The sequence below is a fragment of the Semicossyphus pulcher genome, unplaced genomic scaffold, assembly GCF_022749685.1.
Source record: "Semicossyphus pulcher isolate SPU_LCO1_2020_fin unplaced genomic scaffold, fSemPul1.0.p SCAF_15, whole genome shotgun sequence".
Lineage (NCBI taxonomy): Eukaryota > Metazoa > Chordata > Actinopteri > Labriformes > Labridae > Semicossyphus > Semicossyphus pulcher.
Window position 1 is genome coordinate 18,754,265 of NW_027211659.1, and position 25,983 is coordinate 18,780,247.

The 25,983-nt window shown below is 38.9% G+C and overlaps 1 protein-coding gene across 1 annotated transcript; it reads right to left on the reverse strand.

Annotated features, from left to right (window-relative positions):
• Positions 1–11,859: 11,859 nt before the first annotated feature.
• gmppaa (GDP-mannose pyrophosphorylase Aa) lies at positions 11,860–25,669 on the reverse strand. The gene is made up of 12 exons (XM_069663237.1): positions 25,303–25,669; positions 24,715–24,812; positions 23,462–23,565; positions 19,961–20,153; positions 19,758–19,817; positions 19,526–19,656; positions 14,732–14,866; positions 14,015–14,112; positions 13,886–13,932; positions 13,663–13,755; positions 13,095–13,263; positions 11,860–12,234 (listed from the first exon to the last, which is right to left on the reverse strand). Exons 1-12 carry the CDS (start codon positions 25,340–25,342, stop codon positions 12,134–12,136), a joined length of 1,269 nt encoding a protein of 422 aa, XP_069519338.1. The 5' UTR covers positions 25,343–25,669; the 3' UTR covers positions 11,860–12,133.
• Between the last annotated feature and the right edge of the window lie 314 nt (positions 25,670–25,983).

Here is a 25,983-nt window from a genome sequence, read left to right on the forward strand (position 1 = left end):
CTTTGGAAGTGAAACAAACTGATTGACCAGGCTGGCCAATGCAATTGACACAGCTTTCACTACATCACTCACAGTTGATTTGTCCACTCCTATATTGTCACCAACAACTTGGTAGAAAGTCCCAGGTGCATAGAAGCGCAGACCAATGAGGACCTGTTCTTCCACAGACAGACTGTGACTCCTTCAGCTTCTCCGTTGAAGTTTTGGCCTGACAAGGTCTGCAATGTACTTAATATCAGCATTCCCAAAGTGAAAGCGAGCATACAGTTCTTCAGTGGTGTATTGCTCCAGTGGATTTGCACACTCAACATACACCCTTTGACGGTATCCTCTTCCACCAAAATGGTGGTAGCGATAGACAACACCTGCCATGTTAGTGCCTCTCTGTAAGTCCTCTGAGAAAGGCTGAATATAAGATGGCTGTCAAATAACTACCCACTAATTTGCTGATGTGCTTTGGCTAGTGTTCAATTAAATCAATCATTCCCAAGGCCTATAAATACTATGTTCACTACAACAGATGAGGTGGAACCATGGACTCAAAAGGACCTAATTTTACTGTTGCAGAAACCCATGCACTGCTGGAGGGTGTTAAGTGCCATTATGCCTCAATAGTTGGAAGTTCTGTTGCGGGTGGAATGGTGACTAACAAAAGGAAGAAAGACATTTGGGTTGAAATCACCCAGAATGTGAATGCAATGCGGTCTGACCAGAAGAGGACCTTGGAGCAATTGATATTTAGATGGAAGAATCTGTGGGCCAGAGCTACAAAGGACCTTGCTGAAGAAAAAAACACCCAAACAGGCAACAAATCCTTTAAGAAAGGTGAATACACAGATGTGGTTCTTGACATTAGTGGAGGTGAGAACTCTAAAGCTCTGCACGGGATTCAAGGTGTTGTAGGGGATGGTGAGCCTATGACTGTAGAGGAAAGTGAGCCAGTTCCTCCTAATGCAGAGGAAACATTTATTCTGGATCTCAGCCCTAATACTGAAGAACAACCTGGATCCTCACTGGTAGAGCCAGCAGTCACAGGAGCTCAGAAAAGAGGCTTGAAGCATCCTTTGCCAAATAATAATGATGATGATGCCTATGAATCACTTCTTAAACGAGAAACTGAAAGAGCAGACGCACAGATACTCCTGGCAGAGGAACAAATCAAGCTGACCAAACTGCAGCAAACCTAACAAACAAATCAAGCTGACCAAACTGCAGCAAACCAAAGCGAAACTTCAGATCCGCCTCCTAAAAGCAGGGCTTGAAAATGCTGGTCTCTCCTCCTCAGATGAAGAAGAACCCTGAACATTCTTTATTTTGTTAACTATTGGACATTTATCCTTTTTATTAATTTAAGACATTTGTTAATGTATATTTGTTTTTTATTTGTTGTGGCTCAGATGAGGGGTCATAAAAGAAATTATTAATGGAAGTGGATGTTAATGTTATTTTTGTGTTTTGTCTCAAAATAAGAAACACTTAAAGTGACCCCATGTTGGCTCTTCTACCTGTTGTTCTTGGTAGCCCACATTGTGATATGTTGTCCCATTTAGAGCACTGGTAATCCGGATTTGGTAATCTTGAAAACTGTGTATCAAGGTCAAGGTCAAGGTATCTTTATTTGTCTCCCGTGGGAGAAATTTGTCTCGGACAGAGGGGTCTGCTGCAGACAGGACATTCCACCCACAACAACATTCCACTACACACATACAATACTCAGCAGAGTCACATAAAGTGCAATTCGTAAAGTGCAATTCATAAAGTGCAATTCATATCTTGGATCATGGTGATCCAATCCAATGTTGCTTTGAAAAACCGGCACAAAACTAAGACGGATTATCTGATCCTGAATAGCAAAAAATGGGATTTCCAGATCCAGATCATTTTGATCCAGATTACATTTTTTGAACAACTGGCCCAAGGTGATTATTCGAGGAAAACATTTGTTTGAAATGTGTGACACACACAAAAGATGTGGTCACATTTTGTTTGGGAAGTACCTACCTGATTGTGATAATCATATGTGTATTTCAGTTATTGCTGGTGATATATTCTCTGTGTTAAAAGACACTTATCTAGTTTTTGTGGACTTGTTAATCTGGTGCAATACCCAGCAGCGTCAGTAGGTGGCATCAGGACGTTGGGCAGCCAACCAGAACCCCGCTTTGCGCTCTTGTTGACCCTCTCACCATTCTGCAACGAGGATCAATGCAGCAACAGCCTAACGTTGTCCTGTCTGCTCATTAAACCTTTTAAACAGGATTAACTGTTGTATGGTCGCATGCCTGGGACCTGCAACAAATGCATTGCCAGTCTCTATTGGAAAACCCACAACAGAAGTCACTTTATGGTTTAAAACAAAATTCTTAACTTAATTCACTGCAGTATTTCCATGTTTGTAATAACTATTCGTTTGATATTATGCATGATCTTCTCGAGGGCGTAGCTCAGCATGAGATCAAATTTTCTGTTTGGATATCTCACACAACACTGCATCTTACAACAGGACTTTGCTTTCCAGGATTTATAGTTTTGACTATGGATTTTTAGAAATGAAAAAACCGTCCCACAAAAAATATTTTGGACAGTACTGGCAATAGTATTGGTTTGAATTCTATTCAGACATTGTGTCTTGTCAAAAACATTCCACTGCTTTTTGGTAACATTGTTCCTGCTGGAAACAAAAACTGGGAGTTGTTATTGTTGTTACTCCAGATAATGAACATTGTCTTTTCACCTTCTGTCACCTTAGGTATGACTGTATATTTAAAGCATTTGATTGTTGACCACCACAGACTATTTAAGCACTTGTATCCACACAAAAGCTTGATACCAAAGCATCATTTTATGATCCAGTACCCATCTTCCATTCGTAAAATTGCCCCCTTATTACATATGTGGTGAATGAGGTTTGAAGCCAAGCACAAGCTGTTTGAAGATTCTTTTAAAAATGTCAAAATCATAACCAAATCACTCGCTAAAAAGCATCAGATGGCCATTGCTTATCACTGGGAAACATTTCAAACAAAACGAGTTTGGGCCCATGAAGTCATTTTCACTCACAGATGAGACTGTGGTCAACAATGACATTCTTGAAATGATCTCTTCAAAGGAGGTGTTCTCAACTAGTTGGGTTAAAGTTGATGGTCTTGAATATAAAGTTGGACTTGTTGTTTGCAGTGCAATGAATGATGACATCCCACTGTTTTGTCAAATAACTGATACTTTTGGTTGAGGATCACATTATTTTGTTGACAAACAAGCTATTTACAGAGACTTTTGATGACCATTATCATGCATTCCAAGTTGTACGTACTGAGGAAAGGCGTATGATCAAAGTGTCTGAGCTGAAATTCCAGACACTGTTTGATATTCAAAGCTCATACAATGTTTCAGATGACAGCCTATATATCATACCTTCATTCACAATATTTTAATTTAATGTGAAAAGGTAAAAACAAAAAAGGTCACTGTGTCAAAAGTAGGTTTTTTGAGGAATTTATTTTTTAGAAATAATTTTAACTCTTTCTAGAGTTGAAAGCCCATTTTAAGGAGTCAAACTAACACTGACCGAGATGTAAAAAAAAAAAAGTTAGTTACATGTCTACTCCTGTAGTGTTAATTTAACTCTGCTTAGTGAGAAAAAAAAGAATTCTCTCTCAGTGTTAAATATTCAACTATTATATTATTATACTCAAAAGTGTTGATGCACTCTGCAGAGTGTGGAGCTATATAACACTGAAAAAGTGTTAAAATCAACTCTGTGGGAGTCAATTCAACACTGGACTTTTTGCTGTGTACTGGATGACAAACGCCATTTCTGCTGCAAGAATGGTCATATCCAAATATGTCACATGTAGACGTCACAGAGGAAAGATTGCTGAACAAAAATTGGCAAACTTACCTAAGGAGAGAGTCTTGCCTGATGAAGCCCCATTTATCAACGTGGGAATAGACCACTTTGGTTCCATTGATGTCAAAAGAGGAAGAAGTAGGGATGCACGATATTATCGGCATGTTATCGGTATCGGCCGATATTGTCTTAAAAATGTACTATCGGACATCGGCCGATATCCGCCGATATAATTAACCGATAAAATAATGGGCTGCTGCATACTTGATTAAATGCCCGACCTCAGCGCAATGTCCCCGGCACCAAGAAGACCTGCGCGGCGCAGCGTGATGATGTCACGTGTGTCTACCTGCAGCATGAGAGAGTTAGAAGCCAAAATGTCTTTGGTGTGGAAGTTTTTCAAAGTGTCCGAAATAGATAGCAAAACTGCTATTTGCAATGACTGCTCAGCTTCGGTGATGCGAGGAGGAGCCGAGGCAAAGTCTTTCAACACTACAAACTTGATTAACCATCTCAAGACCCCTCAACCCGACCGTTGTAACCAATGTGATAAGAGTATCACCCTTGTACTTTACGCTAAGTCCAATACAGAAGAGAGTTGATGATCTCTGCAATAAGTGTGCGGGAAAAAAATATCGGTATCGGTATCGGCTAAATGAGTTGTAAAATATCGGCATATTGGATATCGGCAAAAAATCCAATATCGTGCATCCCTAGGAAGAAGTACTCTCAAAAGGTAAGGAGTTATCTCCACCTGCTTCACTAGCAGGGTTGTGCATCTGGAAGTTGCGCACGCTCTAGATACAGATTCATGTATAAATGCTTAACGAAGGTTCATCTGCAGAAGAGGACAGGTATCTAGCATAAGATCTGACAATGGTACAAATTTTGTTGGAGCCAACAGAGAAATGAGAAAGGCTCTGGCTACCTTAAACCACAACAGGATCCAAAGTGCCCTTGCACAGGACAAAGTGACATGGAACTTTAATGTTCCAGCAGCATCCCATCATGGCGGCATATGGGAACGCCTGATGCACTCAGTGAGGAATGTGCTCAACTCTGTTCTCCGCCAACAATCACTTGATGATGAAGGGTTGCAAACTGTCCTCTGTGAGGTAGAGGCTATTCTGAATAGCAGACCAATCACTAAAGTTTCAGATGAGACCAATGACTTGGAGGCTCTCACACCCAATCACATACTTCTCTTAAAGGGAAACCCAGCTTTACCACCTGGACTTTTTGAAAAGGGAGATCTATACATCAGAAGGAGGTGGAGGCAGGTGCAGTATATAGCTGAACTCTTTTTGGAAGCGATGGATCTCTGAATATTTGCCTGTAATGCAAGAGAGACAGAAATGGACTGGCGTAAAAAGGAACCTCACTCCTGGAGACATTGGGCCTCATTTACGAACAGTGCGTACGCACGAATCTGTGCTTGAACTGTGCGTACGCACGTTTGACGCACAAATCTAGGATTCATCAATTTGTTCTAACCTAAATTTCTTCGTACTCTGCGAACAAATGTAGAACTCCCTCAGACCATGCGTACGCACAAATGATGAAAGAAATGTCCTAGGAAATGTCTCCTTCTATCCCATGTTCGGCCCATCCAGTCGAGGCAGATGGCTGTTCAACATGAGTCTGGTTCTGCTCGAGGTTTCTGCCTGTTAAAAGGAAGTTTTTCTGCCAATGTGCCGAATGTTGCTAAGTGCTACTCATGGTGATTCATGTTGGGCCTCTCTTTAAATAACAGAACAAAGAGTCGGTCTAGACCTGCTCTTTCTGTAAAGTGTCTCGAGATAACTCTGGTTATGATTTGGCGCTATACAAATAAAATTTGATTGATTGATTGATTGATTGATTGATTAACACACACCCTTTTAACTAAATGCGTACTATATTAAAACTTCATTTATTGAAAAAAATGCCGTGTCATCCTCATAATTTATTGTCATATAATTAAAATCTTCAATTATAGCAGTTGAGTTTATTAAGTTTACAATACAGTAGACCATATGAAAATGTTCATATTGAATTGTAACACTTTTGTTACAATTGTTTCAATTTCTGCTGATGTGAAATTTTTCTTTTTTCCTTTTCAGGCCATCTTTCAGGTTCTTTCAGCTTCTCCATAACACCGCTCTCTTCATGCGGCACCAAACAGATGTCCTTATATAGAGAAATAGAGGCGTGGCAGTATGCTGATTGCAGATCGCGGACACGCGCCTGTCAATTTAGAATGGTTCTGATTTACTAACATACGCACGGTGGTGAGAACAAAATTGGCCGGTTAGCACGTGACATAAATCCGACGGTGATTTTGCACAAGTACTTATTTTTTGCGGAGACTAAGAACATTTCTGCGCAGATATTAGTGAATGAGGCCCATTGTCATCATTGCAGACTCTACAGCTCCCAGAGGTTCTTGGATGATGGATAAAGTTTAGGAAGCTAAACCTGATGCCAAAGGCTTAGTGCAGACTGTACGGCTTAACACAAAAAACAGTGTACTGGAAAGGCCTATCACAAAGCTCTGCTCGTTATTGGAGGCAACATACTGTTTGTGAGAACTAGTGGAATTGTCACAAAGAAAGAATATTCGGCAAATTCTGACACCTTCTTAAGAATGCTAAGTTGGTTAATATTTTGTGTTGATAGCTCCTTTAAAATTCATTTGTAATTGTGTTTAAATAATGCACAGGGGCCGGAGTGTCGGAGCTATTTTCTCTGTTTTCTTTGTAGGTGTGGGAGGGTGCTGAGGATGTGACCGGTCATTGACTGGATTCACATAAAGGTAGTAGGTGTGTCACTGGGGGGTCATGCACCAGGAAGGGGACACAGGTTTTTACCAGGTCAGTGAGAGGCAACGGGAAAAATGTTTGTTTGCATTGAGCTGGAATAAAATCAACGTAGTTATATATGTTTGACTGGACATTCAACTTCTTGACCTGAGTACGACCAAACTGGAACGGTGCATCAGTGGCCGAAGGTAAACATTTTAAAGAACATGTCTTTTCTTTTATTACTTTGACAAATAGCCACTACACATGTTGTTGTGGTTAGTTTTGCTGTCGTTTTAGAGGGAATAATACTCTGGTTTTCCTTACCCCTACAATGGTTCGGTCCAATTAGGGCGGGGCCAGAAGAGATATAAAAAGAGAGTGACATATAGACTGGGGGTAAAATTGTTTGTAGCAGCTTGCTGTGAGGCTGGGTTTTTGCACTAGTTTAAAGTTTTTTTTGATTTATGTTCGTCTACCTTGGCCTTTTTTTGGCTCCTTTGTTTCCAATTTTTGGATAATAAAACCTTAACTTCTTTTTGCTAAGATTTCTGCCTCCTGGTTCTTCAAGCCAACATAATTTTTGCTTACCGCCAGTGCCGAAAAGCCACACCTAAATCCCAGTTTATGAGGTTATCGTAACATTACAAAAAGTTGGTTATCGTAATGTTATGATAACCTCATAAACCGACACGTTAGCTCTGCTCATCCTTCATTTAAAGAATATCTGTAAAATAATAAACATAACAATAATTTGTCCTAGTAAAAGTTGAAATGAGAAGGTAATGCCATGGGAATCAATTGCTTTTATTGAAGCCTTTAAAACAAATCTCGCAGTTTTGAGTTGTTATTTGATTCAAGTTGTTATTCTGAATAATCAAGTGTCACACAGATTAGACTGATTAATTATGTGTTTGCCTACTTTGGTTGCAAATAGGGTGGCTAACTTATCTCTTGTGAACAAAAAAAATAATTTTAAACTATAAATGAGGCTATTTAATCACCACCACTTGGATAATTGTTCAATGGTTACTGTGTCGTTGATATTGACTATTTCTCTCCAATTTTAACTGTGAGGGAAGAGCGTAAATGGGAGACAAGAGATAACTGATACCTGTGCAACAAATCCAACTCAGAGGGGGCCCGACTGTTTGCATTCATTTTAGAATTTGTTGCAACGTTTCATTGTTTTGGAAGCTCAAAGTCTTTTTGACCATTATTTGACTCCATATATACTCAAAAATAATTTCACAGCTCGCAGTTGTATTTTATATTTTGAGTGCATGTCCTCACACATTCAAGTTTTTTGAATTTGTAAGTGGTAAATGGACTGTACTTATGTAGCGCTTTTCTAGTCTGGCAACCAGTTAATCCCATTCACACAGCCCATCAGGAGCAATTTGGGGTTCAGTGTTTTGCCCAAGGTCATTTTGACATGTGACTGAAGCAGTCAGGGATCGAACCCCAATCTTCCGATTGAGAGATGACCAACTCTACCACTGAGCCACAGCCGCCCCCTAAATAAGTTTTGCAGGTGTAGAAATATTACTACACACAGATAAGATTAGCAAATGTATAAAAAGGTTTCTGGCAGTAGAAACTATTTGTGTATGTGTACTTAAAATTTGTGCCACAATATTTTCAACTTTGAGTTTTTATAAAGTCTGAGTTACAGACACACAAATTTCCTATCTGCATGTGTGTCGGCTAAGAGCAAGAGCTAAGTGTTGCTTCAGTTACCTGTGCAGCTGGCGGTATTATTCACTGACTCTGCCCAGTGTCAGGGATCTGAGCACATGGATCCCAGTGTGCATTTTTCCACTGGCCCCCGTTTTTTTCACTTACTATATGACGACATTGATTAAACTTTCATTTTTTAGATTCATCACACATCCATTTAGAGGGGAATGATGGTGGAGTTTGACAAAAGGGAGTAATGTTAACATTACAGTAGCCAGGATATCTACAGTGAGGCTAAACTGGACTCTTTACACCAAGACGGTCAAAACGTGTAACTTGTAACTTCAGGGTCACACATGCAGATGTGAATCAGGTTGTATTAACACTCACAATAAGGAAAGATGTAAAATTATATTTATTCCTAAATGAGCAACTGATAATATTTAAGCAATATCACATGAGATGTAGTGATGTTGTACTGAATATTAGCCGCAGGCCAGTGCTGATGGCCCTGGACTCAGGGATGATTGTATTGACAGCAGAGCTGAAATCCACATACAGGATCGTAGCATAGGTTCCTGCTGAGTCCAGGTGCTGGAAGATGAAGAGGAGGGCCATGTTGACTGATTCGTCTTCAGACCTGTTGGCTCTGTAGGCGACGTGTAGGGGGTCCAGGAGGGGGTCTGGGACGTGTGAAAGCTACAGGTGCACATAGGGCAGGTCAATGGGTCTGTAATCATGAAGTCCCGTGGTCCTTGGTTTTTTGGGGATGGGAATAATGGTGGAGGCCTTGAAGCAGGCTGGCACATCGCAGGTCTCCAGTGAGGTGAGTATGTTTTAATTTATCAAACAACCAGTGAAATAAGTGTCTGCTGTGTGATTCAGAGGTACCAGCTTGATCAATGTAGACATACATGGTCTGCTGTACTGTTAATTTACAGTATTCAGAACATGTGGCTGAGGCGGAGTCGCTCCTCCTCTGTGCAACATTACTTTTTCTTTTGATGAAATCCTCTTATCCAATCAGAACTTAATGTTGTATGATTGCGTTTAAGTCCACAAGCTCCATCCGAAATGTTAGCAGTTTTCTGCATAAGATAAGTATGACTATGTGATGCGCCGACTTGATGAAATGTACTTCCCCTGTCATCTGAGGAGCATGGAGATTTTTAGCCCAATTGATAAACATCCCAACATCACGAAGAGATCAAAAACACTAATGAGGGGCACAAGCTTGGCATAAGGCAGTTTTGTTTTTTGAAGCAGGAATGCACCTGAATAAACAAAGAAAAGAACAAGAGTCTACATATGAAACCTGAAATAAACTCACTATGAATAAAATTGCTCTTGAAGAAACTTCATTACAAATACTGAATTATGCTGCAGTTCCTGTATTAAAAGGTGCTATATGTAACTTTCAGAAAATCCTCATTCCTAGCGACACAGTTGGCCCTTGAGGGAACTGCAGTCAACCTTCTTGTACGCGCTCGCACGCATGAACGAGTATCCGGGGTTTTTGCCATAGAAACACGAAACGGAGCATGCTCAATCTCCGAACTCACCGGCTCCGTTTACTTTTCACTGACGAGACATGATCATTGACCGGCATCATGTTGTCCAAAGTCAACAGTGTTTGTCATAATACCTAAGTTAATATCATGTTAGCTGGCAAAGTTATTTGTCAAGCTAGACTGACAACACTGACATACACAGTCGGATAGTATTTTGGTAGTCATAACGTTAGCGAGCATGCTAAGGGCTAACTAGCTCCAACATAACTACACTGCATGGATCTGGCATTGTGCTTCGTAACCAGACGGCAAATTACTCAATTACCAGCCAGATCAGCCCCGGGAGTCTGCATGAGTTAGCTGATGTTATCTACTTGACAGTGTTTTGCTACTTTGCCTAACTGGCAAATCGCCTGCGATAGCAGACAAGCTAACGGTAGCTTGTTGCCAGCTTACTTAATAAACATTTGCTTTGTTCTGCTACATAATCTACAAAATCAACACCGTTTGTCATGTTAGCTGGTAAAGTTATTTGTCAAGCTACATAACTGACATACATACTCGGATAGTATCTTGGTAGTCATAACGTTAGCAAGCAAGTTTAGCCAACAAGCTCTAAAATAAATACACTGCATAACTCTGGCATTGTGCTTCGTAACCAAACGGCAAATTACGTCGGCGAACCAGCAAATCATCACAAGCATTAGCTAACATTAGCCAGGCAGGGCAGGGCGGCTGGAGAGAGCTGGGATGAAGCACTTGTGCTGTGAGGGAAAAAACATTGCACCCGGTGAGAGAACGCTGCACGCGGGTTTTGTTTCTATGACAACAATAACGTGGGTCTGTTTTGATCCCCAAAAGCAATTGAAGGTCTCCATGATTCGCATGCCCTGCCAATGTTGACTCTAGTTTTCCCCCTGACGTCGATCACATTCCCGTTTGGTCAGACAGGCTTCACTAAATCAAACTTTATTTTATTTGTTATTCTTGTGTGTAGTTTGTGTTGGTGTTGTCGTGGGTGCCGGTCTTTTGTTTGCATAATACATCTACATTTCACAGCTTGGTTGTCTAGTGTTGCACACTGTTGACTGTAGTGGCGTAGAATGAGCTCTCCGGCAGAGGTACTCGCGAAAGCGCAGATACGTCACATCCTCTTGTTTCCTGGAATTAATTATAAAAATACTATAAAATTATATTTGATTGATGAATATATGTAAAGTCTTACATATAGCCCCTTTATAATTCACTTCAGTCTTTAATAAGAACCTTCTTCGCAATATTTGGAACAGAAGTGCTGAAGTGATCATGAGTGCTTTAATGTTAATGTGCTATATGCATACAATGGAACACTTCCTTATGTCACAGCCCTCTTTGGCTTCCTGTGTGGGCTGACTTTTCTTTTGTTTGGAGAGAACCAGGAAGTGCAATCTGCTAATCATTGCACCTGTGTCTGCTGCTCCTCAGCTATATATGCTGCTGGATTCAGCCAGTCTCGCTCTCTCTTCCTGGGCATATGGTTTGTTGTTTGGGTTAGACTGTTTCCTTATTTAGTTTCCTTGGTTTCTCACACTACATTTACACTTATTCAACACTCTGGACATTACTGATATTACTGATAAACACGTTTAACTTTGGTAGGGTTCGAGTTATCTTTGGTTAAATAAATCTTTGGTTAAAAGTAATGTGTGGTCCTCTCCTTCTTGTCCCTCCCGTAAGCCGGGCTGACACTTAAGGGAAATGCACAACTTGAGTAAATGCTGGTGTTTATGCAGTCTCGTGACCTCCTGTTTCAAAAGGAAACCTTACTTGATTGCAATGTAAATCTCAAACCAGCTGAAGTATTTTAGTGGTAGTCAACTTTCGAGACCATTAATTAATACTAAAAGGCTTTTATCAAAGTTTCACACAAATAATCCCCTTTAAAAATAAAGTCAGTAGCCATTTTTTACTCTTCTAATTCTGAAGTAACAAGTCTGAAGTTTATCAAGGATACCCTTCAGAAGTAGATTGTGGTCATTTAACTTTTTGTTTTGTTAAATTGAACCATTTTATTACACTCATGCCTGCACTCATTTTACAGTTCAGTAAAGTGAATAAAAAAACAAACAAATAAAATCATCTTGCATTACAGCACACTTGAATCAACATGTTTGATTAGCCCCCTCTAATATTATGGAAACCCAGTGATGCATACAGGACAATTGTATAAAAATCTGTATTTAAAAACTATTTCATGAATATTCCTTATCCTTATCTTCATTTTAGACATTTTATAGTGGACAGTAAGTATACAGAAGCATGAGGAAGGTTACCTAGAGAATTATTTGGTTTTTGAAGCTGCGGTTGAGGTCCTTGTGTGGGAGGACAATCGAGTTGAGTATGATCACCTCTGAGGGGATGGTCACATTACAACCTGAGCAGAAAAAGAGACTGCATTCAGTCTGTACAGTATAATAAAGTGCAGAGTACATAATCATATTTCAGTTGTAACTCACATTCCTGGCATATAGGGTAGGATTTTTGTTTGTGTATTTTTTGGGTTATTTGTAATGATTAAAAAAAAAGGAAAGGCAGTTAGAAAAAAACAAAACATTTCCAGCATGGCTTAACAACCTAAGAAAATAAAATGACAGCAATCTTTAATTGACTGCTGCTGTTGTGCTGCTTTGACAGCTGACCTCAGGAAGTTTGAAAATGGGGCAATTGAGCACTATGAGACAATGATAGATGTATACTTCATTAATGCCTACTGTTAATGTTGACCACTTAGTTGCAAGAGAAAGTAGAGACAAATGCATGCACAAATGTGTAATAATACTATCCATCAGACAAACGGTAAATGGACTGTACTTCTATAGCGCTTTTCTAGTCTTCGGACTACTCAAAGTGCCAATCTCCAATCAGATCCATACCCATTCATACCCGATGGCTATGCCACCAGGAACAATTTGGGGTTCAGTGTCTTGCCCAAGAATACATGTGACTGTAGCAGTCAGGGACCTTCTGATTGAGAGACAACCGACTCTACCAATGAGTCATAGCTGCCCTAAGATAACGGCAAGACTAATACGAGTATGGGCCTATCAGTAACTCTTGCCTAAACATCCAAAATTTTAATAAATGCATTTCTACAAAAAATCCACCAACTTTTCATTTCTGAGAAACATTTTCAGAAAAATGCTTTACTGAAAATATACTCTTTAACTGCATACAATGAAAATGTGTGAATAAATCTGAGAAATGAGAGTTCCATGAAGGGTTGATTAGGCTTACCAAGTATGGTAATTGAAGGTGTGAGTTTTCCCTCTCTGAAGAGAGTCTCGCTGTCGATCTTTGCATAGGGATCATTTGGGTTTGGGTCACTTGGGGTTCCTTCTACTCTTGCCCACTTGCCAATGGTGCTGTCCCATCCAACAATGCTGTTCAAAACACAGCAGTGATCCTACAGGAAAAGCAAAATGAAAGTGAACATTTTCAATTAAAAGTTTTTTGTTTTGTTTTTTCAAATTAAGGCTGCCTCCAAATCATTTAAAATTACATTTTTGTATTTTTGTATTTCTGGTATGACAGTGTGGATGATGTTTTTCTTTTTTTTTTTTTTTTTAAATTATTATTATTTAATAAAATCTTAACATGTCACCAGCAGTAAATGGGCAGGGAAATTTGTCTTGTACCCTCTTAGTTTGAATCCGATAGTCAAACCTGATGCTTGAAATTTTCAGCAAAGGCCAGTCTCATTCAACTAAAACCTCAAACATGCTTAGAACATAAGAGTTCACTTATTTTATGTGGCACCTTGTTTAAAACAGCAGTGATAGGAAGCTGTTTGTAAAGGGCTCACCTGTAGAGTTGCACCATGTAGTATGATGGATTCTCGAACTCTGACCCCAGCACCTATAGTCACTCCGGTGCCAATCGAGACATTAGGACCCAACTGGTAAAAGGAAAGCGCAAAAAATAGATGCACATAGATTTTACTTTTTCATCAATAACAACTGTATGTTATTTACAGAAATAATATGCAGCTGTGTGTTAATAGCCACACTGTGGGTAAGGTTGCTTACCATAGCAGTGGGGTCAATATAGGCCGTAGGATGAATATAGACATTACCTAGGGAAATGAGAGGCAGTATGAATTAATGTGTGTCCAATATAAGATATAAACAAAGCTAGAGAAGATGAATTAATTTTACCACTTATTTTGGGCCCTCCCTCCTTATTTGAGGCCAGTCTTTCAGGATGCGATGTGTGGTACTGGTTGAGGTACAACCGACTGGCATAAATGGCTGAACTGGCAAAAGATAACAAAAAAAAATTAAGAAATGTTTTAAAAAGAGGCATCTATTTAAGGCATAACACATGTTTCATTTATGTGTCACACTAGTGGCATATCAGATTTGTAAGAACAATAATTGTTTTATATGTATTTATATGTTTTTGTAATGGAGTAAAAAAAAAAAAAAGTATTCCGTCATAACAGATCATGGCTAAACAGACTTTGAAGCATCATTAAATCATCATTGAAAATAAATTAATATCAGTGTTATCAAAATGAGTAAGATGTGGTTTGGAAGTTCAGAGCACAACATTTATGTTGAAATGTTGGAATAAAGGGACAGCTGGGATAGGCTCCAGCCACCCCGTGACCTTTAACAGGATAAGTGGCATAGATAATGGATGGATGGATTAACCATCCATCCATCCATCAATATTAATACAAATAGTGTCCATCTGTGTTTAAGTTTTTTTAAATATATATTTTAATTTAGGTTAGAAGCCTACATGTTTTAAAGTCCAACGCCTGTCTTTATCTTAAACATTAAGATTAAACAGACCACAGGATAGTCAATGCTTCAAAGCAAAATGTAGCTCCTGTTGAATGTGACAGCATTTATTGCATAAGCACTCACCCTGCAGATTTAATCTGACTCCAGAAGCTGAGGGTTTTAAATACATAGAGCTTGCCCTGTCCTGCAAGGGCAGTGAAAATGTCCTGCTCCAGCCGGATGGCCTCTGCTCGGTGCCAGCCGTTTGTTGGCTCCTCTCTGAAAAAGACAGCTTATCATGTTACATCACTGGGTTACAAACCAGGGAAAGAGCCCTCATTTATGAAACAGCTTTATGTACAGGGCTATAGGTTAGAATGAAGTCAAATTTATAGTTAAGATTTGAAAAGAAAAAAAAGTATTATAAACTTTATTGCATTTATTCAGTTAGATTTTTTACTGAACCATAAAAACTATACTTACTATATGAGGCCAATATCAGGGCATTGCTGTCATACTGATATTTTCCCACTCTGTTTTTGTTTTTGTTTTTTTCAAATAAAGAACCTTTTTTTTAAATGAGGCACCAGGCTTCCCAGAGTATGTGGTCTTAAGTGGATATAAAATGATGACCTAATTACTAAGATGATGAGTTGCTGCTGGCCAAAGTTCTCCCTAAACAGCCGTGAACACTGACAGAATATGCAGACAGGAGTTGCAACCTAACCCACACATACTGGTTTTAAAGCACACTTACAACTTAACTATTCTCCCTGACTTCGTTATGCACAGATGAAATATACAGAATGTGTTGTAATTTCATTGTCTTGTATAAGAAGTTGTGCTAGTGAAGAAAAAAAAAACTTCATGGGTGAATTCCCATTGCTTCCACCCCTTCTTAAATAGATTTTTGGAAAAAATCCAGTAATGTAACTTTAATGGTGTCAGTGCTGGGTTAATACCAAAGCTGAATACCTAGTGACCCAAAACTTAAGTAGAAGTGTCTACATGTTCCATATTAATCAGGATCTCTAGCATAGTGCATAGGGAGAGCCCAAAGATGAAACACAGTGTTGAATATTTATGAAAATAATATCTAAAAAAGGATTGCACCCATGATCTAAGTGTAACCAAAAAAGGGATGTGGTTTGAGGCAAAGATTTCCCCAAGAGATATGCAGTATAACCCCACTCAAGTATCTTTGATATGTTTTTTAAAAAATAGCTGATTCAGTGCACTGCTTGATTTGATGTAGCGGGGACAACATTCCAGACCATTTTACAATCCCAGATGAGGCCTGAACCTTCTGTAGGGAACAGGCCCATCTCATCTGTCACAAAGAAAAAATGATCGAAGTGAGGCTTTTTATGCCCTCAACTCTGAATAAAGAAAACCCCCGGTTTGTCTACTATCAAACCCAGACATGGATGAAGGGGGGTTTGTCCACAAAACACATCTCAGGCACTCTGGGATTAACATGGAATTCTCTGAATTGAGTCTAATGGAACTCTTAAGGCTCCCCTAAATTATTCTAAAGTATACCAAGAGACTTTTTGGAGAAGCAGAAAACCACAAGTCAGAGCCACAAGTGCTCTTTAAGTGAACTCTGTAAACCTTTCTGCCCATTTGTGGCTTCAGTTACAGGAAACATTTTTTTAGAGCCGTCTCTGCATGGTACCAAGGGGGTCAAAAGTCAGCAAACCAGACCTTGCTTGTAAATTCCAGAATTTGTCTGTAATTTAAGCTTTCACCTTTTCCAACTCTACAGTAAAGCTGTGAATTAATATGAACTGAACGTATAATCAACAAATGACTAAAACAGAATTACTTATCATGTGATGACATTTAATTTGATGTAATTCTGACATTTGCCTGATAGTACATGAGGTATTTGGCTGACTACAAGTATAAGGCAGATTTTACGATGGAGCAAGAGTGCCATCTAGAGCTCACTCAAGGTCACTAAATTTTCTAATGTTTTTATCAGTTCAAAGATAAAATCTCAGATCATGTCTTAAATCCTCATGTAAGTTTAATAAACTCTTGTTTAACTACAGTAACCCAAAAACAAGGAGCAGTAGTGATCATAGAACTGAATGTTTGATTAGTTGTATTTAAAAATATTTTAGTTACTAGAACAGTCATTATGTTTTACACGTAGCCTTAATTTCATATTTGTATCTGATCGTCTTCTTTGGTATTAACGTTTGTAGCGCATATAGTCATGTTTTGATTTGCTTAATACTCAGCCCTTATCTAATGAAAGAATGTCTTTTCAAATGCATAAATGAATAAAATTGATAGGATGGTCAATGCTTTGTCTGTTTCACATGTGACCTAAGGTTTATCAAAATACACAATGTACTGAACTCATAGCGAGACGAGTATACAACACTTTTGCACGACACCCAAATTTATATTCTTTTTAAAGTAAAGAAATCAAAAATCTAAAAACCTCGAAACTGAAATAAAAGGGGAAGTCTGAGCTCATCCCGGGCCGGACACCCCCAAAAGATTACATGCCTAAAACAGCTGGTGTGGCACCAATGGAATGTCTAGTCCATTATACTCTTTGTCTTGGTGTGTTCGTCTTGTCTTAGCTTTAATTCTTTTTTTTTTCTACTCGCATTTCAGTAACTTTAAAGATAAAATTAATTGGCCAGCAACATTTGTTTTAATTATTCACGTGAGTATTGAATCAATGAGTTCCAGTTGAGCTATCCAACCTGACGCAGCTGGACGCAGAACCATCGTGCTTGTGTATTTTTATTTAAAACAGAATCTAGATCACTCTTTTAATATATTTCCATGGTTCTTGGCATGCCAAATGTTAAGTCATCTCAACCATATGATCAGACAATCTTTGATGGAAACTCTGTAGCCCTCAGTTCACTTGAATTAGTCTTTTCAAGCTCACCATCAAGAAAAAACAGGGACAACATAAAGGAAAATAAATCCAGACAGGACAAAGTTGGTTAAGTACTCTTGCCCTGCAGAAGAGGAACAGACTTGCTAAAAGCAGGATGCAGTGTTTGGCAATCCACACTTCTGTAAGATTAAACCTAATACAACACAAATGATTTGTTTACTTACAGATACAGACATCTGTGGATGAAAAGAGGATTACTACTCTCATCTGTCCATTTAAGACGTACTGCACAATTGAAGGTGTTTTTGATCTGTAAACTAAATGATATGCCTGTACTGTAATGAAAAACATTATTATTCTTATTCTTCTTAAATTTGTGTTTCGTGGGTTAAAAATGTTTCAATATGCCCTTTACTTTTTTCAGCCCTGGCCCTTATAAGGTGATTGCTAAGGTAAGGAATCTGGATATTACACAAGTAAAAGTTTAAAGACAGTGAAATTTTGCTTTTTCTTAGTACAACCTGTCCTTTATACCAATTTCTACCAATACCTGTATTAGTTTACTTGATGACTAAAACTGGACTTAAATGTTTTGAGTTGTCATCAACTAAAACTCTCAAGGGTAAAAATGACTAAAATATAACTAAAACTAATAAGCATTTTCATCTAAGGACTAAGACTGAATCTAAAATAGCTGCCAAAATAAACACTGTTGCTGACTAAGGATGGACTGCATTAGACTTGATATAAAAGAATCAACACAAGAATGTAAAAGCCCTGTAATTGATGTTATCGTACTACTCTTGCCTTTCACATCCCCTTCCTTTGTTCTCTGTAGCTCATTCAATTTATATATAACTCACCCAATTATATTAAGCTGAAAGTTATAGGGGCATGGTCCCTTTGAGTGACATGTGGATACTGCTGGCTGTCTAATTATACAGTCACTAAACGTAACATCTCGGCTGTGTATGTAGCCACAGCATAAACTAGCACTGGGACCAGGTGCCGCTGTTACAAGAAACATAAACGGATAGCTCACGGAGCGGACGTGCCGCGAAGTGTTTACTCTTAGTGGTTACACCTGCAATACACACATGGCATGAGGTTGAGTGCCAACAGGAAGTAGGAGACGCAAGCTTTTATGCTCAATGAGTCCATTTGCAATGCAATAAAGCACGATCAAAAACACCACACGTTGAATCTCCACCATGCTAACAGGCTAACTGTAGTGTCGCACAACTGATGATACTGGCCAGTTTGTCTCGTTTTATGGTGTCATCTTGGTTGTATGGCCTTCATCTTCTTCTTACCGCCACCTACTGGACTAGCAGTGTAGTGCAGTTACTTTTATTGCTTCTCCATACATCACTGGCCTGATTTGCTTTGCTTTGATTTTTTTCTGCCAGTGCATAGGAGTCAGGATTGCTGTTGCCTTTTCCCCAGAGAGATTACAGGGACAATAGTGATGAGAAAACTGGTTATTTTAAGTTACCTGGTAGATGGATTTTGTTACCTAGACTAGCTCTGTGCAAAGGTATTTCCTACTGTTTCCAGTCTTTTGCTAAGCTAAGCTAAGATAACCACCTCCTGGCTGTATCTTCATATTCACCATAAATGTGGCATAAATAATGTCATCTGCTTATCTAAGGATTTTTCCTAAAATGTGGAGCTATTCCTTTAAGCTCCGGACTTTCCCTTTTTAAAGACAAAATTTGCCAAATATAACAATATTATATAATTAATAAAAAACAATGTAATTAAGCCGCTTGAATAAAGGAGGGTGCATATTTTGGCGGAAAAGGGCGCACAACATTCACAAATCAACCTATGCAATCCCGGCCGAAAGATACCAAATGATCTTTCAACAGCTCACACCATTCACTAAGTGCTCTAAAACTATACCATGCAGTCTTACTGTACCCACTTACCCATCATATGGATATCTGATGTATGTGTGAGGAAGGGAATGGGGAAAAAAAGACAAATGAAGAGAGCCAAAGAAATGCAATAAATAGTATTAACATGCAATTGCAAACAGATTTCCTTACAGGATGGTTTCAACTCACAACAACATGTCCTGTTGATTCTTTTGAAAGATGGCGCCGATATGCTGGAAGATGTCTGGGTTAAAAAGGTATATACCACAGTTTATGATGTCACTGACGAATGTGCTTGGCTTTTCAACATAATGCAAAACCTGAATGAAACAAGAGGTGTATTTTAGTAATGGGCAGAAGCTTTTAGCTGAAACAGTAAGGAGGAACTGTCCAGGGAAGTAAGATAGAAAGGGTTAAATACCTCATTTGTTTCCTCGTTTTCAACAATACAGCCATAATTCATGGATTGCTTTCTGTTTGACTGATAAGAGAAGAATAGTAATACAATTTAGGATACACTCAATTTTGACATCAAAGAACAAAAATGTGATATTATATTCAGCATGCTAAAAGCTATAAACAAGAAATTAAAAACAGTAACAACTGTCAATAATGGAATCTTACAGTTGTTGCCAGGATAACAAAGCTGTTTGGTTCTCCATGTTCCTTCTGGAAGCTGAGCATCTCTTTGAGAGGAAATGCTGAGCAAACATCAGCATTCAGAACAAAGAAAGCCTCAGGACTGCCAGAAACAATTTGATCTCTGAAGTGATAGATGCCCCCACCAGTACCCAGGGCTGCATATTCCTGCAAGTACCTGTGGTGAAAAGTCAAAAACAACATTGTAATAGTAGTCATTCAGCAGTGGTAGTGCATCACAGGATAAAAAATACCAACACTTGAACGACAGAATTCCTTAACTTTAAATGGAAAAATAAGGAATATATTAAATGCTTGCCAATAACGCATTCAACAAAGAAAGGCTTTAGAACTCATCAGAATTCAGAGTATCTGAGATTTTTCTTCATAACTTCATGAAAACAAAGATGTATGGTAAAAATGTATTTATGAAACGTGACACCAAATTTTCATGCTGTTACTCCCACCACCCACCCTTATGTTAGAAATACGCAAATCATTGCTATGAATGCTTACCATACAATAGGGCTGCACAATTAATAGTATATTAATCCCAATCACGATTTTGGCTTACCACGATTAAAAAATTGATAGACGATATTGACGTTTAAAATGCGTGGAAAACTCTATTGCTGTTGCTATTTGCTTTCAGTCAAACGCTCACTAAACTAGCAGCAACTACCCCTGGGGGCGATGGGAGAGTTTTGGCTTCACTCTTGGGGGAGCTGGCATGTCATGAGCAATGAGTGGAAGAGTAAACAACTGAGACCATTGTTTGGTTCAGTGAGTGACCATGTTAACTGGCAATTTTCAGACGAATTTGTCTGTGGTTGGTTATAGAGGCTGTTGAAAATGGGAAGAGAATACATAGCTATCCTCGTGAATGCCTCTTTGTTGTTTTCATTACAAGCTCAAAATGTACCATCTGTTACGTCTTTGAAGTGCTGTTTGTGCAAGCGTGTCATGTAGGCTACTGACGCTCAGTCGCATTTTGAACGCTGCTTGTTGCTACGCTAAAACAGGAAGACAGCAAGTCACTTAAACCTAAACACTGGCCCCTCAAAATGGCTAGTCATCAGTTCTTTAGAGGTAATTGTGTGTTGTTAAGAAAGAAAAAATAATGTGCAAAGAGTGCTTGAAACGTGTGTCTGCACCGCAAAGAAACACGACTAACTTGTTCAATCACCTAAAAATACACCACAAAGTGCACGATGATGAGTGTATAAAGGCCAAGAGGAATAACGTCGCAACTCCTCGTCCTTGTCCAGTGTCCAGTCAGACATCAGTAAAAGGGGCGTTGTACAGCGCGACTCCCTAACCACCCAACTCCCAAAGACATACTGAAATTACCAATGCAATTTACCTTGCATTTTGCCCCTAGAAGATGCACCAAATTATGGTAAAGAACCAAGTCTTAGTTTGATGCAAAACATGACCCGGAATGCAACACAAAATTGAACCTAAAGTATTGCTTTGTTTATTTAAATGTGAAAGTACAATAGAAAATGTGTCCCTAAAATGAATAAATAATCGTGATGTCAATACTGATCAACATAATCGTGATTGGGGCGGCTGTGGTTCAGTGATAGAGTCGTCATCTCTCAATCGGAAGGGGGTTGATCCCTGAATGCTACAGTCACATGGCGAAGTATCCTTGGGCAAGACACTGAACCCCAAATTGCTCCCAGTGTCACAGCGATCAGGTATTAATGCACAGATCCTGATTGGAAATTGGCACTTGGCTCATTGCCAATGGGTGAATGTGACATGTAGTGTAGGAGCGCTTTGAGTGATCAGAAGACTAGAAAAACACTATACAAGTACAGTCCATTTACCATTAGGGCTCAGACAAATATCGGTAAAATATTGTCGTCCTAACACGTGTGATACAATTATATCGTCAAATATCGCTATTTTAATTTTAAAAAAGAAACGGCGCTCTAAACCTGCGATTTTTACTCACCGCATCACTACTTCATGACTCCTCACGGTGGCGCTCATGACATGGACGGTAACGTGAATGGAAATGAATTGGCCGAAGAAGAAGTGACAGCAGGATAGAAGAAGAAGTAGAAGAAGACAGCGGAATAAAGTTGGACAGTACCGTCCAAGTGCAATAATTAATGTTGACAAAAATCGATGACAAAAATTGTTGCCAACAAATTTCATTGTCGATAATAGTTTTTTATGCTTTGTGCGGACATAACATCATTTTCAGGAGCTGAGTTTGCTGAGGGATGAGCCATCTCGCATCCTTACCATCTCTGCTGAGAGTTACGCATACAAAACAGCGACCGGGATCTGAATATTGAGTATTGGGTATAGCGTAAGCAAAACATGGCGTAAACAAAACATGGCAAAATAGCGGGGGCCGATGCAACACCATCCAACCTAAAACTTCTAAAGTCCAGAAGCATTTAATCTTCAACGCTGCAAAGAAAAAGATCACAATTCAAGACTTCCAAAGCCAACCTTGCTTATCACCGGAGCACGTCGGTAAAGTGCGAGCATTTGAAGAGAAGGCACCATGGACTTGTGGATGATGCAGACTGGCCCAGATAAGATTGTTAGCTTCTCAGTTAGTTAATGTTAGCTATAGAATGAGTTGTATTGGCTTTTTACATTAATTGACTTTAAACTTAATAGTCCAAAGTTACAGCCACGCTATGTGATTTTTCTCTCTTTTACATTTCCAGTACCTCACCTTAAAATCTTCATCTTTTTCTCTCCCTCTCATCTCTTTTCCTTTCTCCTTTTATTGAACTTTTGTATCAGTAGGAGCCGAATCAGCAGCAAAGTTTATTAAAAGACAGACTATTTTTTAATGAAGAACTCATATTTATTGTCTTTATTGGTCATTTGCACATGCTTCAAAGAACCGCCAACTAAATTTAAAAACTGTTATCTAAATAGGCGCCATTAAGTAATTGTGCAATTCATTATCGGATTAGTCTATTAATTGTTTCAAAAATCGATGACTAGTTGACTGTTAAAATAGCTGTTAGTTGCAGCCCTATTGGACAGTGGTGAAAAGAAGTCAATAGATGCAGAAGCCACTTTTAAATCTACAGCCCTTTTTTCTTTGTTTTTACAGTTGTTCTATAGTTCTGTGAATTTACAGACTGAAACATGTACATTTTTTCATCTACATTGTCAGTGTCAATTCTGTAAAACTAGCACAAAATTGCAGTGAATAAATACATTAATCCTGCACTTGACCTTTTTAGGGGCATTTCATATTCATTTAATCATATATCTTGATGCATCGTTATGATTGTCTTGCAATATAGATATTATCGCAGAATCGCTGTATCGTGATATGATCGTGGGCCACGTATCGTGTATCGTATCTTATCTTGAGTTACCCTGCGATTCCCACCCCTAATCATGCAGCCCTACTATGCAAGTAACTAGGAATGTCTCTACCTGTTTAATAAAGGTAGCTAAGACCTCTGTTGTTTGTCTGGTTTTGAACTCTATTTTTACCTGATGGAAATTTTGAACTCCTGCTGTGCATTTAACAGGAATCTCGTCAGTTCTTCATTTGGCTGATAAAAGCCGATGAGCAGAATCTCCTTCATATTCGGTACCTTGTTAAACAAAAAACATTCATTATTTGACTGATTTCAATAAAAGGTTCAATTTCTGCAAATTGAAGAAGAGAAACACCAACCACAGGGCTTTCCAAGTGCCAGCTCTCAGCCTAACAGTTGACTAGTCACTTAATTACAGCCGGCTACTTTTTGCTATTGTTAATTCCAACAATTCCAACAAAAAACGTTTTGACTAACAAGTTTCAACTGCACGTTTTAGAAGCACTCGCCTCTGCTTCAAATCAATACAAGCATGAGAAAGATGCCCGTCCCTCTGTGTCAACCCCGCCACTGCACGCTCCAAGTGTATAGGTGTGGGGAGGCGGGGGTGCTTAGCTGAGAGGAGAGAGCGGATTGGGCGGAAAGCAGACTTCAGTGTTCGGTAGATATATAGATAAATAATTAAGGTTGCTTCAGAAAACACGTGACAGCAATGTGACTCCTGCACAGTAAGCATAAAAAAGTTAGCCTACTGTTTGTAATTTTGCAAATTGTATGTCTGTTGCTTTTACAGTGGTAAGTGCAATTGCCATCACATGAATAAGGGGATAAATATTAGCAGAGAATTATTTTCCTTATTTATCTTACAGATTACCATCTAATCGACATTTCTAGTATTTATAAAGTAATGAAACTGACAGCTTTGCTATTTACTGACTTAAACATAGAATGCACCGTGGTGGTCTTCTCCTCCTCCAAGCCACACACTCACACTCCACTCACGGAAATACTGCTGTGAAAGAGCGGGGACAATAATTGTGCACTGTAAAAGACCCAAAGCGCTAGCAGAGCAGGAATACAAAGACATTTAATTCAATCAACTGGGCAACAAGCTTTTAACTATTTTTAACACCTACTTAATCGAGAACAAACTAGTTAAACGTCAGTTTTCAAGTGATGCTAAGTAGGATCGAAATTTTAACAGCAATTTTAAATTAAACTAAACAACATAAGCAAAAACTTGTCCACAAAAAACAACTTTGAATACATAACATATTTACACTGTTATCATAAAACAATCTACTTCATCTTGAACAATTGCCCTAGACTTAATACTGATACTACATGGACAAAAGCGTCTGCTAAATGAAATTGTAACATTGTAACTACACGGCACAATGACTTTAGTATTGCTGTAAATCTCACCTTGGCACATGCAGCAATATGATGCTGCAGCATGGGCACACCAGCTACTGGGAACAAAGGTTTGGGAACTTCAAATGAAAGCGGTCTGAACCTTGTACCTGCAAAGCAACAACGGTAATCAACTTCATAACAGATTACTTTTTCTCCTGTCTCTAGATGTCATTAAAGCTCAACAAAACCCTATTACTTAGCTTAGTACTTTAAAGATTATTCTTTGTGGACAATCAGGAATCAACAAAATATTAGAGGATTGGTAGTAACTTGGGCAAGTGAATGCCAGGCAGAACATAGTGGCTGTAAAACTTCTACCTAGTTTAAATATTTCTCTAACGTAATGCTTTTGGACTGGTCTACGTGTTGTTATATATTGGGGTACGTTACACATCAAGAACATAAAGCTATCAAAATTAGGCTTAATATGCTTGTATGCCTATTCCTTGTTTGTGTGGCATCCTCTTGTTATGCCACGTCACTTATATAAACAGGCCCAGCAGGATTATTGTGGTCTAGTTCACTTTAGCAACCTAGCTTCGACTTCGACGAAGTACAGCTGACTCTGAGAACACGGAAAATGTTTATTTTTCTCACCTTTCTGGGGGCCTCCGATTAAAACAACCGCCTTCAACATTTTGATGGAGAGGCTGCAAATTGTGACAGACACGTCTTGCTGGAAGGAAAATGAACTGCGACTGTTTCACGTTTCCACGTCCACTTCCTCGTGGTGACGTTGACGAAATCTAGTTGAAAACACGGTGCGGATTTACTGAAAGGTGCGGGGGAGCGGCGTCGACAGACCGTTCACTCACATAGTTATAAATAGCCTACACAAATATTTCAAGAACAGATACTTGAGTAGGCTACGTATTTACTAACCATCGCCGCCCCCCGTTCAACGATGGTAAACTGAATAACACTGGGTTGTCTTAGCGTTATATACTAAATGAAGTATAGCCTACTTTATGTATGGATAAACACGGAACACGGGGACAAAATCTGCTGCCTGTCTTGGAACAACTGAACACTCACTTCTCTGTCGGAAACAATATCACTCCGCCAATCTTATTATTCACTAACCTTAAAGGCAAAGTGCACCTTGTTAACTCGTACCCTTTTTACATTCGGAAAATAACACAATAAAAATATATAATCGTGGCTATCATTAAACTATGCAAAAAAGGCTAGCCACTAAATAAATCTTCACGAAAAGAAATCACATCTTACACTAATCAATAAAAGGGACAGCAGAGCCACCAACATGGAAAAAAATAA

Coding starts and splice junctions, on each gene's coding strand:
- gmppaa (XM_069663237.1), bottom strand. CDS start 25,342: ATGTTGAAGGCGGTTGTTTTAATCGGAGGCCCCCAGAAAG. Junction 24,813..25,302: donor AATCGGAGGCCCCCAGAAAG/GTGAGAAAAATA, acceptor GTTGCTTTGCAG/GTACAAGGTTCAGACCGCTT. Junction 14,113..14,731: donor AGTCAGATTAAATCTGCAGG/GTGAGTGCTTAT, acceptor ATCTTTTGCCAG/TTCAGCCATTTATGCCAGTC.